The sequence below is a fragment of the Hypomesus transpacificus genome, chromosome 18 (genome assembly GCF_021917145.1).
Source record: "Hypomesus transpacificus isolate Combined female chromosome 18, fHypTra1, whole genome shotgun sequence".
Classification (NCBI taxonomy): Eukaryota; Metazoa; Chordata; class Actinopteri; order Osmeriformes; family Osmeridae; genus Hypomesus; species Hypomesus transpacificus.
This window is the reverse complement of record NC_061077.1, coordinates 8,036,236-8,051,612: the sequence shown is the minus strand read 5'-3', so window position 1 is coordinate 8,051,612 and position 15,377 is coordinate 8,036,236. Positions and strand designations below refer to the sequence as shown.

General features: G+C 40.9%; 2 protein-coding genes across 3 annotated transcripts in view; both read left to right on the top strand.

Annotated features, from left to right (window-relative positions):
• Window positions 1-2,703: 2,703 nt before the first annotated feature.
• lrrc38a (leucine rich repeat containing 38a) lies at window positions 2,704-9,523 on the top strand. The gene is made up of 2 exons (XM_047041152.1): window positions 2,704-3,592; window positions 7,637-9,523. Exons 1-2 carry the CDS (start codon window positions 2,965-2,967, stop codon window positions 7,882-7,884), a joined length of 876 nt encoding a protein of 291 aa, XP_046897108.1. The 5' UTR covers window positions 2,704-2,964; the 3' UTR covers window positions 7,885-9,523.
• A 4,215-nt stretch (window positions 9,524-13,738) lies between these two features.
• The window catches only part of vps13d (vacuolar protein sorting 13 homolog D), a 33,286-nt gene continuing 31,647 nt past the window's right edge, over window positions 13,739-15,377 (top strand). For both annotated transcript variants that reach the window (XM_047041000.1, XM_047040999.1), the window contains exons 1-3: window positions 13,739-13,859; window positions 14,842-15,061; window positions 15,252-15,329. In XM_047041000.1, the coding sequence (XP_046896956.1) occupies window positions 14,965-15,061; window positions 15,252-15,329 (175 nt within the window). In that variant the 5' untranslated portion in view covers window positions 13,739-13,859; window positions 14,842-14,964. The remainder of the gene's footprint in view (window positions 13,860-14,841; window positions 15,062-15,251; window positions 15,330-15,377) is intronic.

Genomic DNA, 15,377 nt, shown 5'->3' with positions numbered 1-15,377 from the left:
ACTTAAGTTTAGCCCATCAATGAATGAATAAAATATTTTATGAATTTCATAAAATGAAAGTACTGTCAATATCGACACTGAACACAAGGGGGAAATAGAGACCACATCAAGGTACTTGGCCATCCCTGTTTGCAAATGTGACCTGAATAATTTAATGTTTTCAAAAGACATTTCAGAATTGTAAGCTTGGCTGTGGCTATGGCCACAAATTTATAAAATACAGATTTGTGTAGCATGTATGTCCCTTGTCTGATAGTTCTGTGTCATTAAAAGCTTCATGACAACAGTGACATTATTCCTAAGAAAAACTAAAATATACAGTATTCAACACTTGATACATTTATCAAAAAAGGGTGGGTTTTAGATGTAGTGTTGTCCAGTTGGTCTTCATTGTCTAACAAATCTTTACATCGAAATTCTGCAATGTCCAACAGCTGTCAGAATATTTTTCCATTATATTAGTGATTTTTCTGATTTGTGTAAACTTTTGAAGAAAGATGGTGTTCATACCTATAATCTGGGTAATGGGGGACTTTCGTGTCCACTTACTACCCTCATTTGACACATCTCCCTTTACAGCCCTCCTTCTAAATGTTGTCTGCATCCATCTGCACTTATCTTTCTAAGGTGTATGTATGTCTAGTTTTGTGTGTATGTCTGGTGTGTGTGTCCTAGCTGCCATATCTATGAAACACAATGGTTGGAAGAATTGGAACAGACTGGTCTGTTACCATCTGTTTTAGCTGTGAATTGTACTATGAGCCTAACCTTCAGTACTTTTCACTGGTGCAAATAGTATTGACCTTTTTGCAACATTAACAGTGTAGACTTACACCACAGACATGCAGGGGGATTCACATTGCTGTTAGCCTTGTTCCAGTTTTGCCATTGGCAGGTGTGTATCGTTTGGAGGATACAAACATTTGTGGACCTCTCCACCTCCCACTATATCCTCTCACTCACAGACCCCCACATCAACAAACACACACACAAGCACACACACAGCTCATCTCAGGTTTCCGTCCACTATAAATCCCCTTGGGTAACTGACTGTATGTGTAACCTTGCACAGTGGCATCACCTCTCCTGTTTCTGTCCTTGACTGGCACCCTAACCTGGCACACCAGCAGCGGGCATGCTGGGCATGCAGGACAGTGTCACACCTGCTTAAGCACAATTTAGAGAGTGACAGTTGGGCCTCAGTGTCTTAGATGTTTGGGACACTGAGGCCATTGCAAAAGTGAGGTGGCATTTGCAAAAGTGAGTTGGAGCCATTTGCAGCTTTCCTGTGCCCAGTGGCTTTTCCATAGCACCCGACCACCTCCCTGCACCCTGCATCTGCCTGTTTACCCACAGTGGCAAACACCAGGCAGCAAATGACATTCATCATTTATTTACATATAAACTTCAGCTGTGGGATTTAACATTTGCCTGTTCCTCCTCTCAGTCAGTTGTCCCCACAGGGAATCCCTGCACTGACCTATTAATAAAAACAATATTTTCATTTTTGTTTCAAGAAACGATATTGAGATATATATATATTGTTGTGTTGACTTTCAGCTTTTTGTAGTCCTTGTGTTTATAAAAGCAAAGGGTCATGAGAAAAGCCAATTCTAATCTTTTTCAAATTATTTAAACTTTCATTCAGCATACTCAAAAATGGCATAAATACTGACAAGGTGTCAATGTGACATTACAGCTACCTAACCTCGCAGAACTGGCAATGGTTATCACCATCAAATTCCCATAAATGTATTGCACAAATAGAACATACAACAAAATATACATAAAAATATAATTTAATGCATTTGCACTGTATCTGTACAAATAACATATTTTATGCACACAATCTTGCGCACATAATATTTCACCATTCATCATTGGAATCTGCTCCAAAGAGCTCCACAGTGTTTGTGTTATTCGATGTCAGTCATTCAGCCTGTTGCTCATCGGAAGAAGATAGCACAAGACAATTGAATCACCTCGTCGTGGTAAGCTGTCAAGAGAGGGTTTTCTCAACATGACACTTTAAGGACATTTGTTCATGGTGGATGTTTAGAGCCTGTTGTCATGGCAACAGAACAGCGATAGGACACCCCCCCACACGTCCCTATCCACCAAACATGAAATCATGCAACGAAAAGGGAAAGGGAGGGAAGAGATGCTCACGATTCCCGAGGATCACAGCCCATATGACCACACCTCCTCCCAGGATCCTCTGACATCATCATATCACATGTGGTCTGGGAATATAACGTGGGATTTGATGAACGACACTGGATTTCTCTGACACCCTGCAGCGTGAAAAGCACAGAGAGGCGCAGAGACAACTGTCCACGCTGTCAGTATTGTTTTCCCATTGGAAACCTTGCGGGGTAGTCTTCTGGGTCACGCACACAGTCGGCCTCCCTCATTAACTGTCTAACACAGGGTTAATGAGGCACACAGGATTGACCCTGCAAGTCTACACCCCCTGCCTCCCAGCACACTACTTCTTACTGTGTCCCCCTCCCTCCGTGTCTCTCAGTCTCTGGTCTCTATTTACCTCTGTGTTAATCCCTCCCCCCCCCACAGACACACACACACACTCTTTCTCTCTTTCTCACTCGCATCGCTCCCTCTCTCTATTACTCCTCCCCTTATTCTCTAAAAGCCAGCAGGCTGCTATTCTAGCCAGACTGCATGCTACATGATCTCCTGGAAAACGCCGTTCCGTGTCTCTCTCGCCGCTCGATGGCCGGCCTTTTGTAGATTACACTCCAAGAGAAAGAAAGATGCCAGCGCTAGGACATTGACTCCTCTCTTTCATCCTTACCTTCCCCTTCCCCTTCCTTGATTTCCCCTTCCCTTCATCTTACCCAACGTCCCCATCCTCACTTCTTTCTGACCTGCTCACCAGTCTTCTTTTCCCTCTTCCCTACCTAAAGAAACCCACTCTCCCTCTCAGCTCCCCTCCCCTTGACAATGTTACCATGCATTAACTGGCTTCAGCCTTTCCTTGCCTTGCTGTCCTCCACCTTGCTCACACGGGGCCAATACTGCCCTTCCAGCTGCCTGTGTCCGGACCACCACACAGTGGACTGCACCGGCCAAAGTCTCACCCGCCTCCCGGATTCCATTCCCTTGGACGTGCGGCGCCTCTTGCTCTCCGACAACTGGATTCCCTGGATCCCCTCTGACTTCCTGGTTCTGTACAGTGACCTGGTCTACTTGGACCTAAGGAACAACTCCCTGAACAGGCTGGAGCCTGGAACACTCAGCACCTCCTCCAGACTGGTCTTCCTGGACCTGGGCAGCAACAACCTGACAGAAATCCCCTCAGGAACCTTTGGGGAGTCTCGAAACCTCATCAAACTTCGCCTGGGAAATAACCCCTACCTGACCATGGTGGACACGGATGCCTTCCAGGGCCTGACCTCTCTGAGGGAGCTGGAGCTGGAGAGAAACGGCCTTGTAGGCCTCGACGTAGGGGTCCTGGAGCACCTGCCCTCCCTGCGGTTACTACGCCTGGAGGGCAACCCCTGGATCTGCAACTGTCACTTTGCCAAACTATTTGTGTGGCTGACGGAGAACCAGAACAAGCTTCCAACGGGTGAGCTAAGCTGCTTAAAGAGTGTGTTTACAATTTTTATGCCATGCTAGTGTATGACATAGAAAATAACTATTTTGTGCTAATCCCAACAACTAACTTGTTTCTTATGCAATGTCACAAAGGTTGGCTCATTTGTGAGACTAATATACGTCATGTATAACTTTCAAATGTCATGATTATAAAAACATACTGACCAAAAACAAAACGACATTTAGATATAGTAACAACGTCATTGCTAAGGTCAAATGCAATGTGTTCTTTATAGAAATTCAGAACTTCAAAGAAGGTATCTAATACAATTTGATGTATTTTGTACACAAAAAAAGAATCATCCCAGTGTTGTAAAATCTACCCAAATCCATCTGTCCACATTTGCTTTTGTATGAATAATGAATGAAACATATGGTTAGAGAATGGCCTCTGATAATGAATGTGTTGTCCCTTACATGATATGTGCAGGTCTCATTTTTTGACGCTTGACTACTGCCTGCTAAAATCCATCCATCTAATCTAAAATAAAGTAGTGCAAGACGTAGGCTTATAATTTTGGATGTCAGATTCAAATGTTGCATGAATAAATACAAATGTTTATAGGAAATATTAGAATAGATTGCAATGACTCCTGGGCAAAATCAAAGTCACAACAGGACACGTATATGTACTTGACCAGGTGCCATTACACAGCAACACTAAACCTGGAAAATAAAAATTGGATGCATGTTTTTTTATGCGAGTCTACATAAAATGTGAGTCTTCCTGTCTTACTGTCGTAACACATGATCAGGTTACAGTTGTAACACAGGACTCTATCAGCATTGGCTACCACTTCTTACTTTGGGATGTACAGTACATTAGATGACAGTATATGTAATATGTTCTCATTGTCCAAAGCTCACTTCATATCTGTGTGATGGCACAGTGGTAAGCATGGCCTGAAAAGATATCATGTCTAACTCAACTGTTTAACCATGAACTCTTCCAAACACCTTTTCTGCACCTTCATACACAGAAGGGTCTCCATATGGTATGAATGTTTTAACTGGGCTTTTCTGACTTTTGGAAACAGATCTTCTGACATTTCACGTTGAGTTACTCTTGCCTTTGTGTACTTTAAAAACAAAATGTCAGCTGTGGTATTTCATGTCATGATATTTATTTGCTGTTTGCTTGGAGTGAATGGAGAGATGTATAAGAACCATGTAGGTTATGAAGTATCAGCAAAGTCCACTTTAAGGACAAAACAAGTCTTCTTGTCCTGCATGTGTTTCAGTCCCCTGCCTTCTAGTACAATAGCATCCCTTTACTGCTCACATCATCTCCACAGTATGTGTACAAGTGTACAAGTGTCCACTAAAGCTCAACAACACACAGGCAGACCTACTCTTCTAATTTCGTACCTCGGGGGACAGACTAGATACATGCTATGATAATCTTGTCAATCTATTGAGGCAGCAGACTGGAGATGGATGTTCTTGTGAGCTGCACACGGGAGAATATAGAGATTTAATAGCGTAACAGTAATGGAGTTGATGGTTCCATTTCTAAGAATCCCAATCAACAGCTATTAATTACTGGATAAATAGTTTTGTCTTTCAGACCGAGAGGTAGATTAAGAAGCTTTCAACCCTCGTATTAGGGTTTTCTGAATGCAATAGCGTGTCTAAAAAGTATTTTTTACTTTTAAGGATTGTTAATGATTTAATTGATCAAACTGAATGTGAATGAATGATACGGTAGCTATGTTTCCTCACAGTTGAGAAGAAAAAACTTTCTTTGTCATCCAGTAGGGGGTAAGACCTGGGTGGATTGGTACTTGCATACACTGTGAAATACTTTTGTGTGCACCATTTGTATAACCTACAAGAATGTGAATGAAATCCTGACTGCTGTGGATGACTGTACTTGTACCTGTAGACCCAGGTCTGGATGAGGCTATGTGTGAAGTATCGAGGAATATTGCGGTAGGCTGGAGTACAACATGTGTAACCACAAATGAATATTCCAGTTAAACGATCTCTCTGTGGGTGTTTCTAGATGATGGATTGACCTACTACACACAATATATGATCGTAGGAATACAGAAAAAGAAAACAGTTTCATTAGATCTTTCTGTAATTTTAGTCAATGAGGATATTTTACAATAGTGTTTAAGATAAGCAAGCGTCAATCATTTATAGAGGTCACCATGTTCTCCTGTCACCAGTGGTGTTGAAGGATGAACATCCAGCATGTATTATTCACTGCTACACTAGATCTGATACTGAGGACAGCATGCCAGTGACACAGTTTAGACTGTTCCCTCACAGTAAAAAGACACCATGCCCTCTTTGAAGTAAACACCCACAAAGGGGCACTTACACAAAAAACATAGACTCAACAGAGATTCACACCAAAGATTCAAAACACAGTTTGAACAGACGTAATCGAGAGCAGACATAATTGATACCGTTTTTGAGGGAATGCCACTTAATAAATTGTTTTGTTGCAACGTGTATCAGATAGAACTCCTTGCTGACTTAATTTCCCCTTCCATTTTGTATTCTGGGTCCCTCCACACTCAGAGAGGAGTGTGTTCGTCTATGCGTGTGTCTGGATGAGCTTGTTGTGCATCAAGGAAGTCCACGTGACTCGAATATCACAGAGTGATGAGGTCACTAAGTCCCTTTGCATTTGGAAAACCCCTTCTGGTCTAAGTGTGCATCAGTGCTACACATGCACGCGTAAATTCTTGTCAAACATGCAAGCACACATGCACACGTTAACACACACACAGAGACACACACAGATATATACAAGGTCGGAGTTGATAATAATGTCTACTGACTGCTGGACAAAGCTACAAAACAGACAGGCTAAAAACAGCCTAAAACAGCATTTACTCTTCCTTCATGATCACAGGAGGGAAAGGACGGACTGTGCATGATTTCAGTTGGATTAGAGTATCCAAAATCTGACAGTATTGAAATAATACTCATAAATATGATCTTTAGCTTCTCACTCATGTGATTTTAGCTTTCCAATATCATATTGAACTATTCCCTTACTTCACTGTGTTCAAGGACAACATTGTGAGGATTCCCTTTACCATGGTTATGTAATGAGACAAGTCAGAATGGCAAAATATAATGAAAAGTGGTTTCATAAAAATAATATATTAACAAAATAATGTAATGTTGCTGTTCCAACCCTTAAACACTCCTGTAATTTTCCCATAATGTCATATTTGACCCCCAAACAGATATTCTAACAAGTGTATAAGTGATTATTCTGAGTGAATGCTATGCTAGCAGTGGCATCTGTCTGTGATGTACTTTTACCAGAGGGATGTTCCCCTTTGTCTCTTGTCATCTGGTGTCTGGTCTGGTCACCACTGGTTGGTTGGAGCAGATTAGGCGAACATTCTGTGAAAAGCCCCAAAGCAGATAGATAGTGAAAATGTTTACAAATGTGTTTTCCTGTCACAAAAGGGACATTTTATTGGGAGAGGATGTGAATCCTCATATTATAGTGAAATTATGTAATAAGAATTATGTGTCTGACAGGTGTCCCATGAAGCCTCTTTAAATCACACATCTACAACACTGGGTCTGTTAATTAAAGACAACAATAAATTCCTTTGGTTATGATGCACTCAAACAACCATCTTCAATCCAGGACGTAAAAAGTTTAACACCTGACAATTCACTACAGATTCTATTTAAAACTAGCAGCTTTTCAGTCTTAAATCAATGAACATGTAGGAAAGATTAGACTAATGGAACAGGTCTTAGAAAATACAACTCTAACAGCATTGGACATAAATCTTATTGGGTTGTCAAACATCAGAGAGCTAAATGTACTAGGAGATAGGAAATAGGAGAGAACATATTTCAAATGTAAACATAATGTAGGTGTGCATACAAATCTAATATATATATATATATAGTTCTGGTTAATAATAACTAGGATATACCTAGCTTTGATGTGATGATACTGGTACATATATGTGCATAGTGCAAACAATACTAGCTAATAATGGTATGACATCCTACTGTGTTCTGTTAGGTATGGACGGAATGGAGTGCTCGCTTCCATTGGACGGACAACGGGTGTCTTTAAGCCTGCTCTCAGAGGAAAGTTTCCGGGAGTGCCGGGGTATCCTCACCCTCACAGACTACCTCATTGTCATCTTTTCCGGCATTTCAGTTTCTGTGGCAGCCATCGTGGCCAGCTTCTTCCTAGCCTCCACAGTCCACTGCTTCCAGCGTCTCAGCAAGGGTGGCAAAGCAGATGAGGAAGAAGGGAATGACTGAAGGAAGGAAAAATCGAATGTCTAAGGACATTGTGTAGTGTCACAAATAACAACACACTACTACCAAGTAACTTCTAAGAAGGCCTGTATGGAGGAAACATGAGAAACAGGAGAGCAAGGCCTAGAAAGAGAGGTAGAAAAGGGCCAACACAGAACAGGATATTGGAATTGGCAGAAAAAGTAGACAGAGCCAAAAGTCCCATGTGAAATCCTGTACTCCTATACATAATGATGACAGCAACCGGCATACCATGAAGGAGAGACTGGCTGATTCCATATTACGATGAATTAGGTTAGAAAAATCTGAATGATGGTAAGGTGTTGTGATAACTGGTACATGAACTGAGTACATTTCATTTGTTGACTGCAGCCTTACTTCTTAAACCGACTCATTATATTTTGAGAGTTTCCACTTTGCACCTGTCCTTAATGGTATTTTCACCAGTGGTAGTCTGGGCTGTGATTCAAGTTTCAATTGCGATATGTCCATACCTTCCATAAACGTTACCTGGTGATACAGTATAAGCAAAAGAATGTGGGTTAGTTGGGAGGTGTGGACAGAGGAAAATAATTTTGAGGAAAGAGTTCAAATAACTGCACGGGAAATATATTTAAACTCAGAATGCAATTATAGGGAAAAGGAAAACACATACACACACACACATGAACACACACTCACATGCAGAAACACAGTTTTCATCTCAACAAAGATAACTGGGTGACAATTGGTTGACACCTAAAAAGAGTTAATGCTTTACAGTACTGGTATTGTAAGTTGTTGAGCACTGATCTTCATGTTTACCAAAGATGTGTAAAGGTGACGTAGTTATTGATCTCTGTACACTGAGGGGACTGTTTGTTGAAACTTATATTGTAAAAGGATTTCACTCGCATGAAAGCAACTGTGGAAGTTGATATAACTGGCTTCATCACATCGTTTTTGAAGCACAATGTATTCTTGTTGAGAACATGTGTAGCTTATAGGACTGTATACTGTGTAAAACTAAAGCTGCTAAAATAAGACACAGATTATATTTTGTGAAAGCTATATTAGGAGTAGATATAACTTCTAAGTGGACCAATGCTTTTCCCTGTTTCATCTTAAAGCACATATTGTTTTTTAATTAAAACATAAAATGTTCAAGTAATGCCATTAACCATTGTCCTCATTAATTTTGGGGCACATCTGATGTGAACATTGAGATACTGTATTTATGAAGTAAGAGTAGTTCATTTAAAATACGCAACATCTTTATCGCCCCAGGATTATTAAGCCTTACAGGCCTCCGTATGTCTGCCTTTAATCCCACTGATGACTGGAATTGTTAGCAGAGACACTTACTTATGTTGTGGTCAGTTTAGTTTCTCCCTAGTGATACGAGAAGGATGATTCCAGATCGGTTTAAAGGAGAAACTTCACCTCAGTGCTGATACTGTAGCAATGACACACAGTGATGTCAGATCTATTGTAGGTCAAATGTGTATGTTGTTTTCATTGGTAAAGTGTACATGGTTATTAGTCCATAAAAGCACTAAACCATCATACTGTCTGTAAACTGTTTGAAGACATACTCCAAAAGGCTGTTTAATGTTGTGTACTCAAATGTCAGTGATATTTGGTGACCCATTCATCTTGAGACATCCCCCATAACATTTAGAAGGGCTTTTTTTCAATTTACTAATACCTTATGAAGAGGTGAATCATCAACCAAGTGTACGAGGAATTTAAGGAGGATGTATGTCATACATTAAACAATTGTGCTTTGAATTTTTTTGAAATGGTTTCATTTATTTCTGATATGTTGTTAAAAAAACTAAACAACTTCCACACAGTATAATGTATTCAGATATTGACATGCATACTGTAGATGCTATATAAAAACAAAAGCAACTTTTAACTTAAGTTAACTGATTAAGGTGTGCCGTTGTTTTGTCTTGGTACTTTGACATGATTATCAATTTCAGGTGGTTTGATATTGATTTTAGTAGACGGTTCAACATTGTACTAAGCCTCTCCTATTAACCAGAACCAGAACTAACCATGAATGTACAATGCCCTTCATACAGAATATCTGCCTTTATAATGGAAAGCTTTACTAATTTCTCAAGCCATGAATTGTGCATTTGGACCTGGCAGTGCACTGTGACAGGCACTGTCGCTGTTCCCATTGGAACCCATATGTGACCAATAGAGTGCCCTTAACGCTTGATAAAGTCAGCTTCTTCGGTCGAGTAATCAGAGGTCCCACTATGCTACAGCTGGGATTCACATCACATGCAAGGGTCCAGCGAGGTGAGGATGAAAGCAGAACGTTAAAGAGGAGTATAGGCAACGGCAACACGTTTTTAGGACTAGCTGTTATTTGTCACAGGGTAACTGGTTTGTTTACCAGGATACTGAAATGAAATATGCACTGACTACAGAGTTTATGGACATTTAAGTTTTCTTTTATGAAACGTTACTGCAAATAGTGTTTACCATGCAGCGTTTCTAAACATGTGGCAGGTCGGCCAGTTTAGTTTGCTGCAATATTTTGCACTATATAACAGTCTTTTTGTGTTAAAGTCTAATATACGCTATTCTCTGGATTTGTGTAGTAATACAATGAAAAAGTGCCTTGTGTACAAAGAGCTGTAATGTTTCTCTACACTGTGGCAGAGGTGAATGTTGAAATGCTGAAAAACAGCACTATAATGCATGTTTTGAAGTGACTGGACAACTCGTGGTTGTACCTTTAGGGTGCAGACACACAAGAATAAATCATGGAAAAGCAGATGTGTGATGTGGCTCAAATTAACCACAGAAAGAAATGTGAATTAAGGAAGCGTGAACCATATTGCTCTCTCCTCAAACATTGTGCCAGATGAGCCTGAAGACGGGATGGAACGATGATGGGATGAGAGGAGGGGGAAATGAAAAGCAGAAAATAAGGATATTCCCGCACCCAGCAAATTTCAGTTGTCGCCATGGTTACGTAGCCTGGGGCCTTTTGGAAGCAGGCTCCATCACTGAGGAAGAGCTTTCAGATTTGCTACGTCACTGCTCTCTCTTGCTCTCATCCCCCCTCCCTTGCAGCCTATTTCCTTCTCCATCTCTCTCCCTCACCCTTTTTATTTCACTCCCTCAATTCCCCATTTTCTCTCAAACTCTGGCTCACTCACACTCTACCACATTCCTCTCACAGCTCATCTCCCTCCCTTATTACCAATCTGTCTGGGATTGCTTCAGATTAATGCCCAAAATATGACCTAATCCAGTCACAAGAAGCCCCTGAATTACAATTAGAACACCAAGATTACCCAAAACAACATCCAAACCTACTGATGCAACAACTTATTTTGAGACTTTTCTATGTCGCAACCATACTTTAAATAATCTAGTAGTCACCAGATGGTTTGACTTGTCCTTCCAGGTGTAATCACAAAGCCCCGGGTAAATTACAGAATAGCACAATCATAGCACAAACATAAACCACAATGTTGGTTTCCATGGCTGTCTTGGCAATGATAGGATTCAACCTTCTTGGATCCAAATCATGTCTCCTGTACACCTAACATTATGTGCAAACTACATTCATCTAGCGTTATGATGCTTAATGTTATAGACTGTATCTACTGTAAATGTCAGATTTGACCATCGACTTCATTCAAGAGCCAGCTTCTACTGTGTTATCAAGACGTACAACCCAAAGGAAATTCATACCCTTAGTTCACAACCTACATGATCTTCTTTCCTACACTTGGTTCCTATTTCAGTAACTGATGCTCCTCAGTGTACACTCTAACCCACTTAAAGACTGTGATTACAACAGGTTGTGTAAAATCTTGCTAGCGGGTGTGTTGAGAGGAAGCTGTTATCAGCTGCAAGAGATCTGGATGTCCAGGGCTTAAGGCTTCTGTCACACTGAGCTATAGTAAGTGGGTCAAATGTGCCAAACATACAACATAATACACTGAATGAAATATGTATGACACACAATGTCATGCACGCATGAAAATCATCTTATATCAAGAAATCAGGGACGACGGGATTCGTGTGTGTGTGTAAGAGTGACAGCAATCATTTCATATCAGAGCCAAGTTGAGGGTGAATGGGGCGTACCCATCTGCCACTGGCCCAAGTGTCATGTCCAGCTGTGGCTGGTAGCAAATCTGGGAGCTGGAACAGATGGCCCTCTTTGCCACTGTGCACCTAACTTGGATTATGTGGGTGGGTGGCACTGGACCAGCCTACAGGGTGGGGGTAGCGTTCATGGGAGTAGTAGTGTGATGGGAGATTCACATCTGTCGGGATTATTGTTATTGTGGGGGGAGGGGTGGGACTGGGGGCGTAGGAATAGATTCATTGTATGTTACATATTCTGTAATATTAACAGTACAGAATGTTTGATGGTTGGATGTACAGTCAGTATACACCAAGTATGAGTGTAAGAGTTTACTGTGTCTGTGAATGTGCAATAAAGTACTCTACAGTGTGTGTGTGTGTGTGTGTGTGTGTGTGTGTGTGTGTGTGTGGCTGTGTGTTTCTGTTTGTTTGTGCAACAAAGCCCTCTGTGCACCATGGTTGGGTGTGGTCTGGACGATTAGATTTGTTGGGTGTGGATGGATTAGTGTTCTCAGTACATTTAGAAGATCTGATGAACTATCAGAGATCAGGCCAGACCAATAATTACACATGGCGCTCTGAAACACACAGTGTGATTAGAGAAGGCGGTCATTAATATATGGTCTCAGAAGAGATACATGGATAGAAAAGATGGAGAGCATTAGACAGGGAATCTTATAAAAGGTGTTAGTACTCAATGAAAACCTCACAACTCATTATAACTGCAGCGGATTTTCAAATGGCCCACCTTCAACATCACATGACCCTAAAAATGTTATTTTTGTTTTGTAACTGCATTGTATTAGATTAATGTTGTAGTTGAGGAAAGACAATGTAAAGTGCTGAAGATATTTTAACAATACATTAATTGAACTTCATGTGGAATCTACTACCTAATCTATAAATACCCACAACCCCCTGCCATGTTCACTCGGTCGCCTTGCTGACTCATTAGTAAGCTACAGCCTAGGCAAACACACACCCACTCCAAATTCTACTTTGAACATACCCAAGTCTTCTTACATTGACACCATTAAACCCATCTGCTGTATTCATCATTGCATTGCCATGTACAATAGATCGAGGTTAAGTTACTGTTAAATCTGGCAGGTTCTGTCACAACATGAGGCCAATTTACAGGTCCAAGTATGCAGTATACAATTTCGTCAGTATACCTCCTATCCTCCTATACCTCCTATCGTAGACAGGAAATATTATTGAAAAATCACTTTTAAGGCATGCCATAAATGTTAAGGTGTTTAGTGAATAAGAAGTTAGAATGTAGTTAATTTCATTGTGAGGAGTAAAATGTAGTTACACATTTTTGGACCTTGAAACTATTTAAACATAAACTTTTCCAAACTACATAACAGTACAGTATATGCCTACTGTATTCCTCGTCTCTTTCCTAGTTTGCTTTCAGGAGATTTCTTGATCACTGTGGTTGTCCAAAAAACTACAAGACAAATGCGCCTCCATGCGGTGTAATCGCACAGTAGATTAATTTACAACACCCTATTCATGCTTGATAACAGTTAGATGTCTATCACTGTAAATCAAAAACAAAAAAGAAATATCAGCACCCTCCAGTATGTACAGCGATAACCCCAAACGTTAACTAAAGGGAGAAATGTACTATTAAAATAAATAAGTTTGGCTTCCGAACAGTAGATGTCCTCGTCTGCTTGCGAATCATGCCACAGAAATGGTTTTGTTTTTGTCACGTGACAGGAAAACGCTCGTTGGAAGTTCTGAGGTACGAGGAAGTGCACAGCTCTGTTATTTTCTACGCTCGCGACACTGACATGTAACTATGGGCGAAGTATAACTGGAGAATAAATTTGCATCATGGATATCGGCACAAGTACCCAGTGAGCAAGCCTTTCTGCTGCAATTATTCGTTTTCTTTAGCTTGCACGGCTGGCGCTGTCAAATCGATTGTTGTTTGTGTGACTCTTCAATAGCAAAGTAGCTAGTCTAGGTAGTAGCCTACGTGCAATCTTCCTAGCAAGCTAATCAGCTAGCATAACAACAACCTTGTCCTCAACCCAGCATTCTTTCCTAGCAAGCTAACAAAGTGATGTGTTTGTGCCAGCTCAGTTGTCACTACTTTGTCTTCACTATTGACGCTAGTTAATTCAGAAAACCTGGTCTGGTTTAGATTGCTAGTTGCTAAGCTGAACGCCATTGTCTCCCTGCCCGTGCATGCAGCAATACCTGCGTTGACATTGCAGGCTTGTACTAGTAGCAGCGCTCTGACAGGTATCTGGCTAAACCAGCCTTGCTAAATTGACAGTCAGCAAACATTCACATATTAGTAATAGTTTGTTAAAAAATAAAATAAGACAGAGTTAAGCTAAGCCAGTTGTAGCGTTACAGATCTTGTGTTGTGTCAGATGAGAGATTAATTACATAGCAGTGAACAAGATTGCTAACTAACCAGCTATCGACATAGCCAGAAGCTGCCAAAAAGTCAAAGATAACGTTAGACATCTTGCGCTTTATGATTTGTTTTGTTAGGTAAAGCACTTGAATAGAAGCTTCAGGTTGTAGATAGTTACAGTTAATTCGAATTTCGACATTGGCTTTGGTCTGGTGGTGTCTAGTGTCAGGCTGAAGTTATACCAGTTAGCTGTCAGTTCAGTGTCTGTAAAACAGTGAAGGATGTATGTGTTATACTGTAAGGTAACTAAGATTCAAGTTGGAGGTGCACACAAATAATGAGGCATGTACACTGCATACAGTACAACTGCAATCCTAACCGGTTTCACTGGATTGTTTTGGTACAGTGAGAATAAGTTACCCTTGATTTTGATTGTGGATTTGATTGTTTGTTTTGTGTCATTTTTCTAGGCATACTTTTTAATCGTGTTGAGGCTTTCATTGCAAGACTCAAGATCCTTTCCTCCAATTATCCCTCCCATACCTTCCCTGCTGAGCCCCAACGCCCCCATTTCCCCTCCCTGAGCCCTCAGAATGTTGGAGGGACTTGTTGCCTGGGTACTCAACACATACCTAGGAAGATATGTCAGCAACCTAAATACCGACCAGCTTTCCATCGCCTTATTGAAAGGTACTTTGAGCTTGTCAGTGTATCCTGTGTGCATTTTTGCTGAATGCATGCCTGTCTGTATGTGTGTAGACTACCTCATGCAGTCTAATGACTTAATCTGTCGATTACACCTAAACAATGGACTGTGTATGCCCTCTACGTGTAAATGTTGCTGCTTGCAGAGTTCATACTCCCTATTTTCTTTGCACAGGGGCGGTGGAGCTGGAAAATCTCCCCCTGAGAAAAGATGCCCTTAGAGAGTTTGATTTACCCTTTGAGGTCAAAGCTGGTGAGGAAGTGTTCATTAGTCATGTTTTAACCAGATGTATCTCCAGCC

Excerpts from the sequence above, each read along its gene's own strand:
- lrrc38a (XM_047041152.1), top strand. The coding sequence starts at position 2,965 with ATGTTACCATGCATTAACTGGCTTCAGCCTTTCCTTGCCTTGCTGTCC. Across the intron at positions 3,593-7,636 it reads CCAGAACAAGCTTCCAACGG|GTATGGACGGAATGGAGTGC; the intron begins GTGAGCTAAGCT and ends GTGTTCTGTTAG.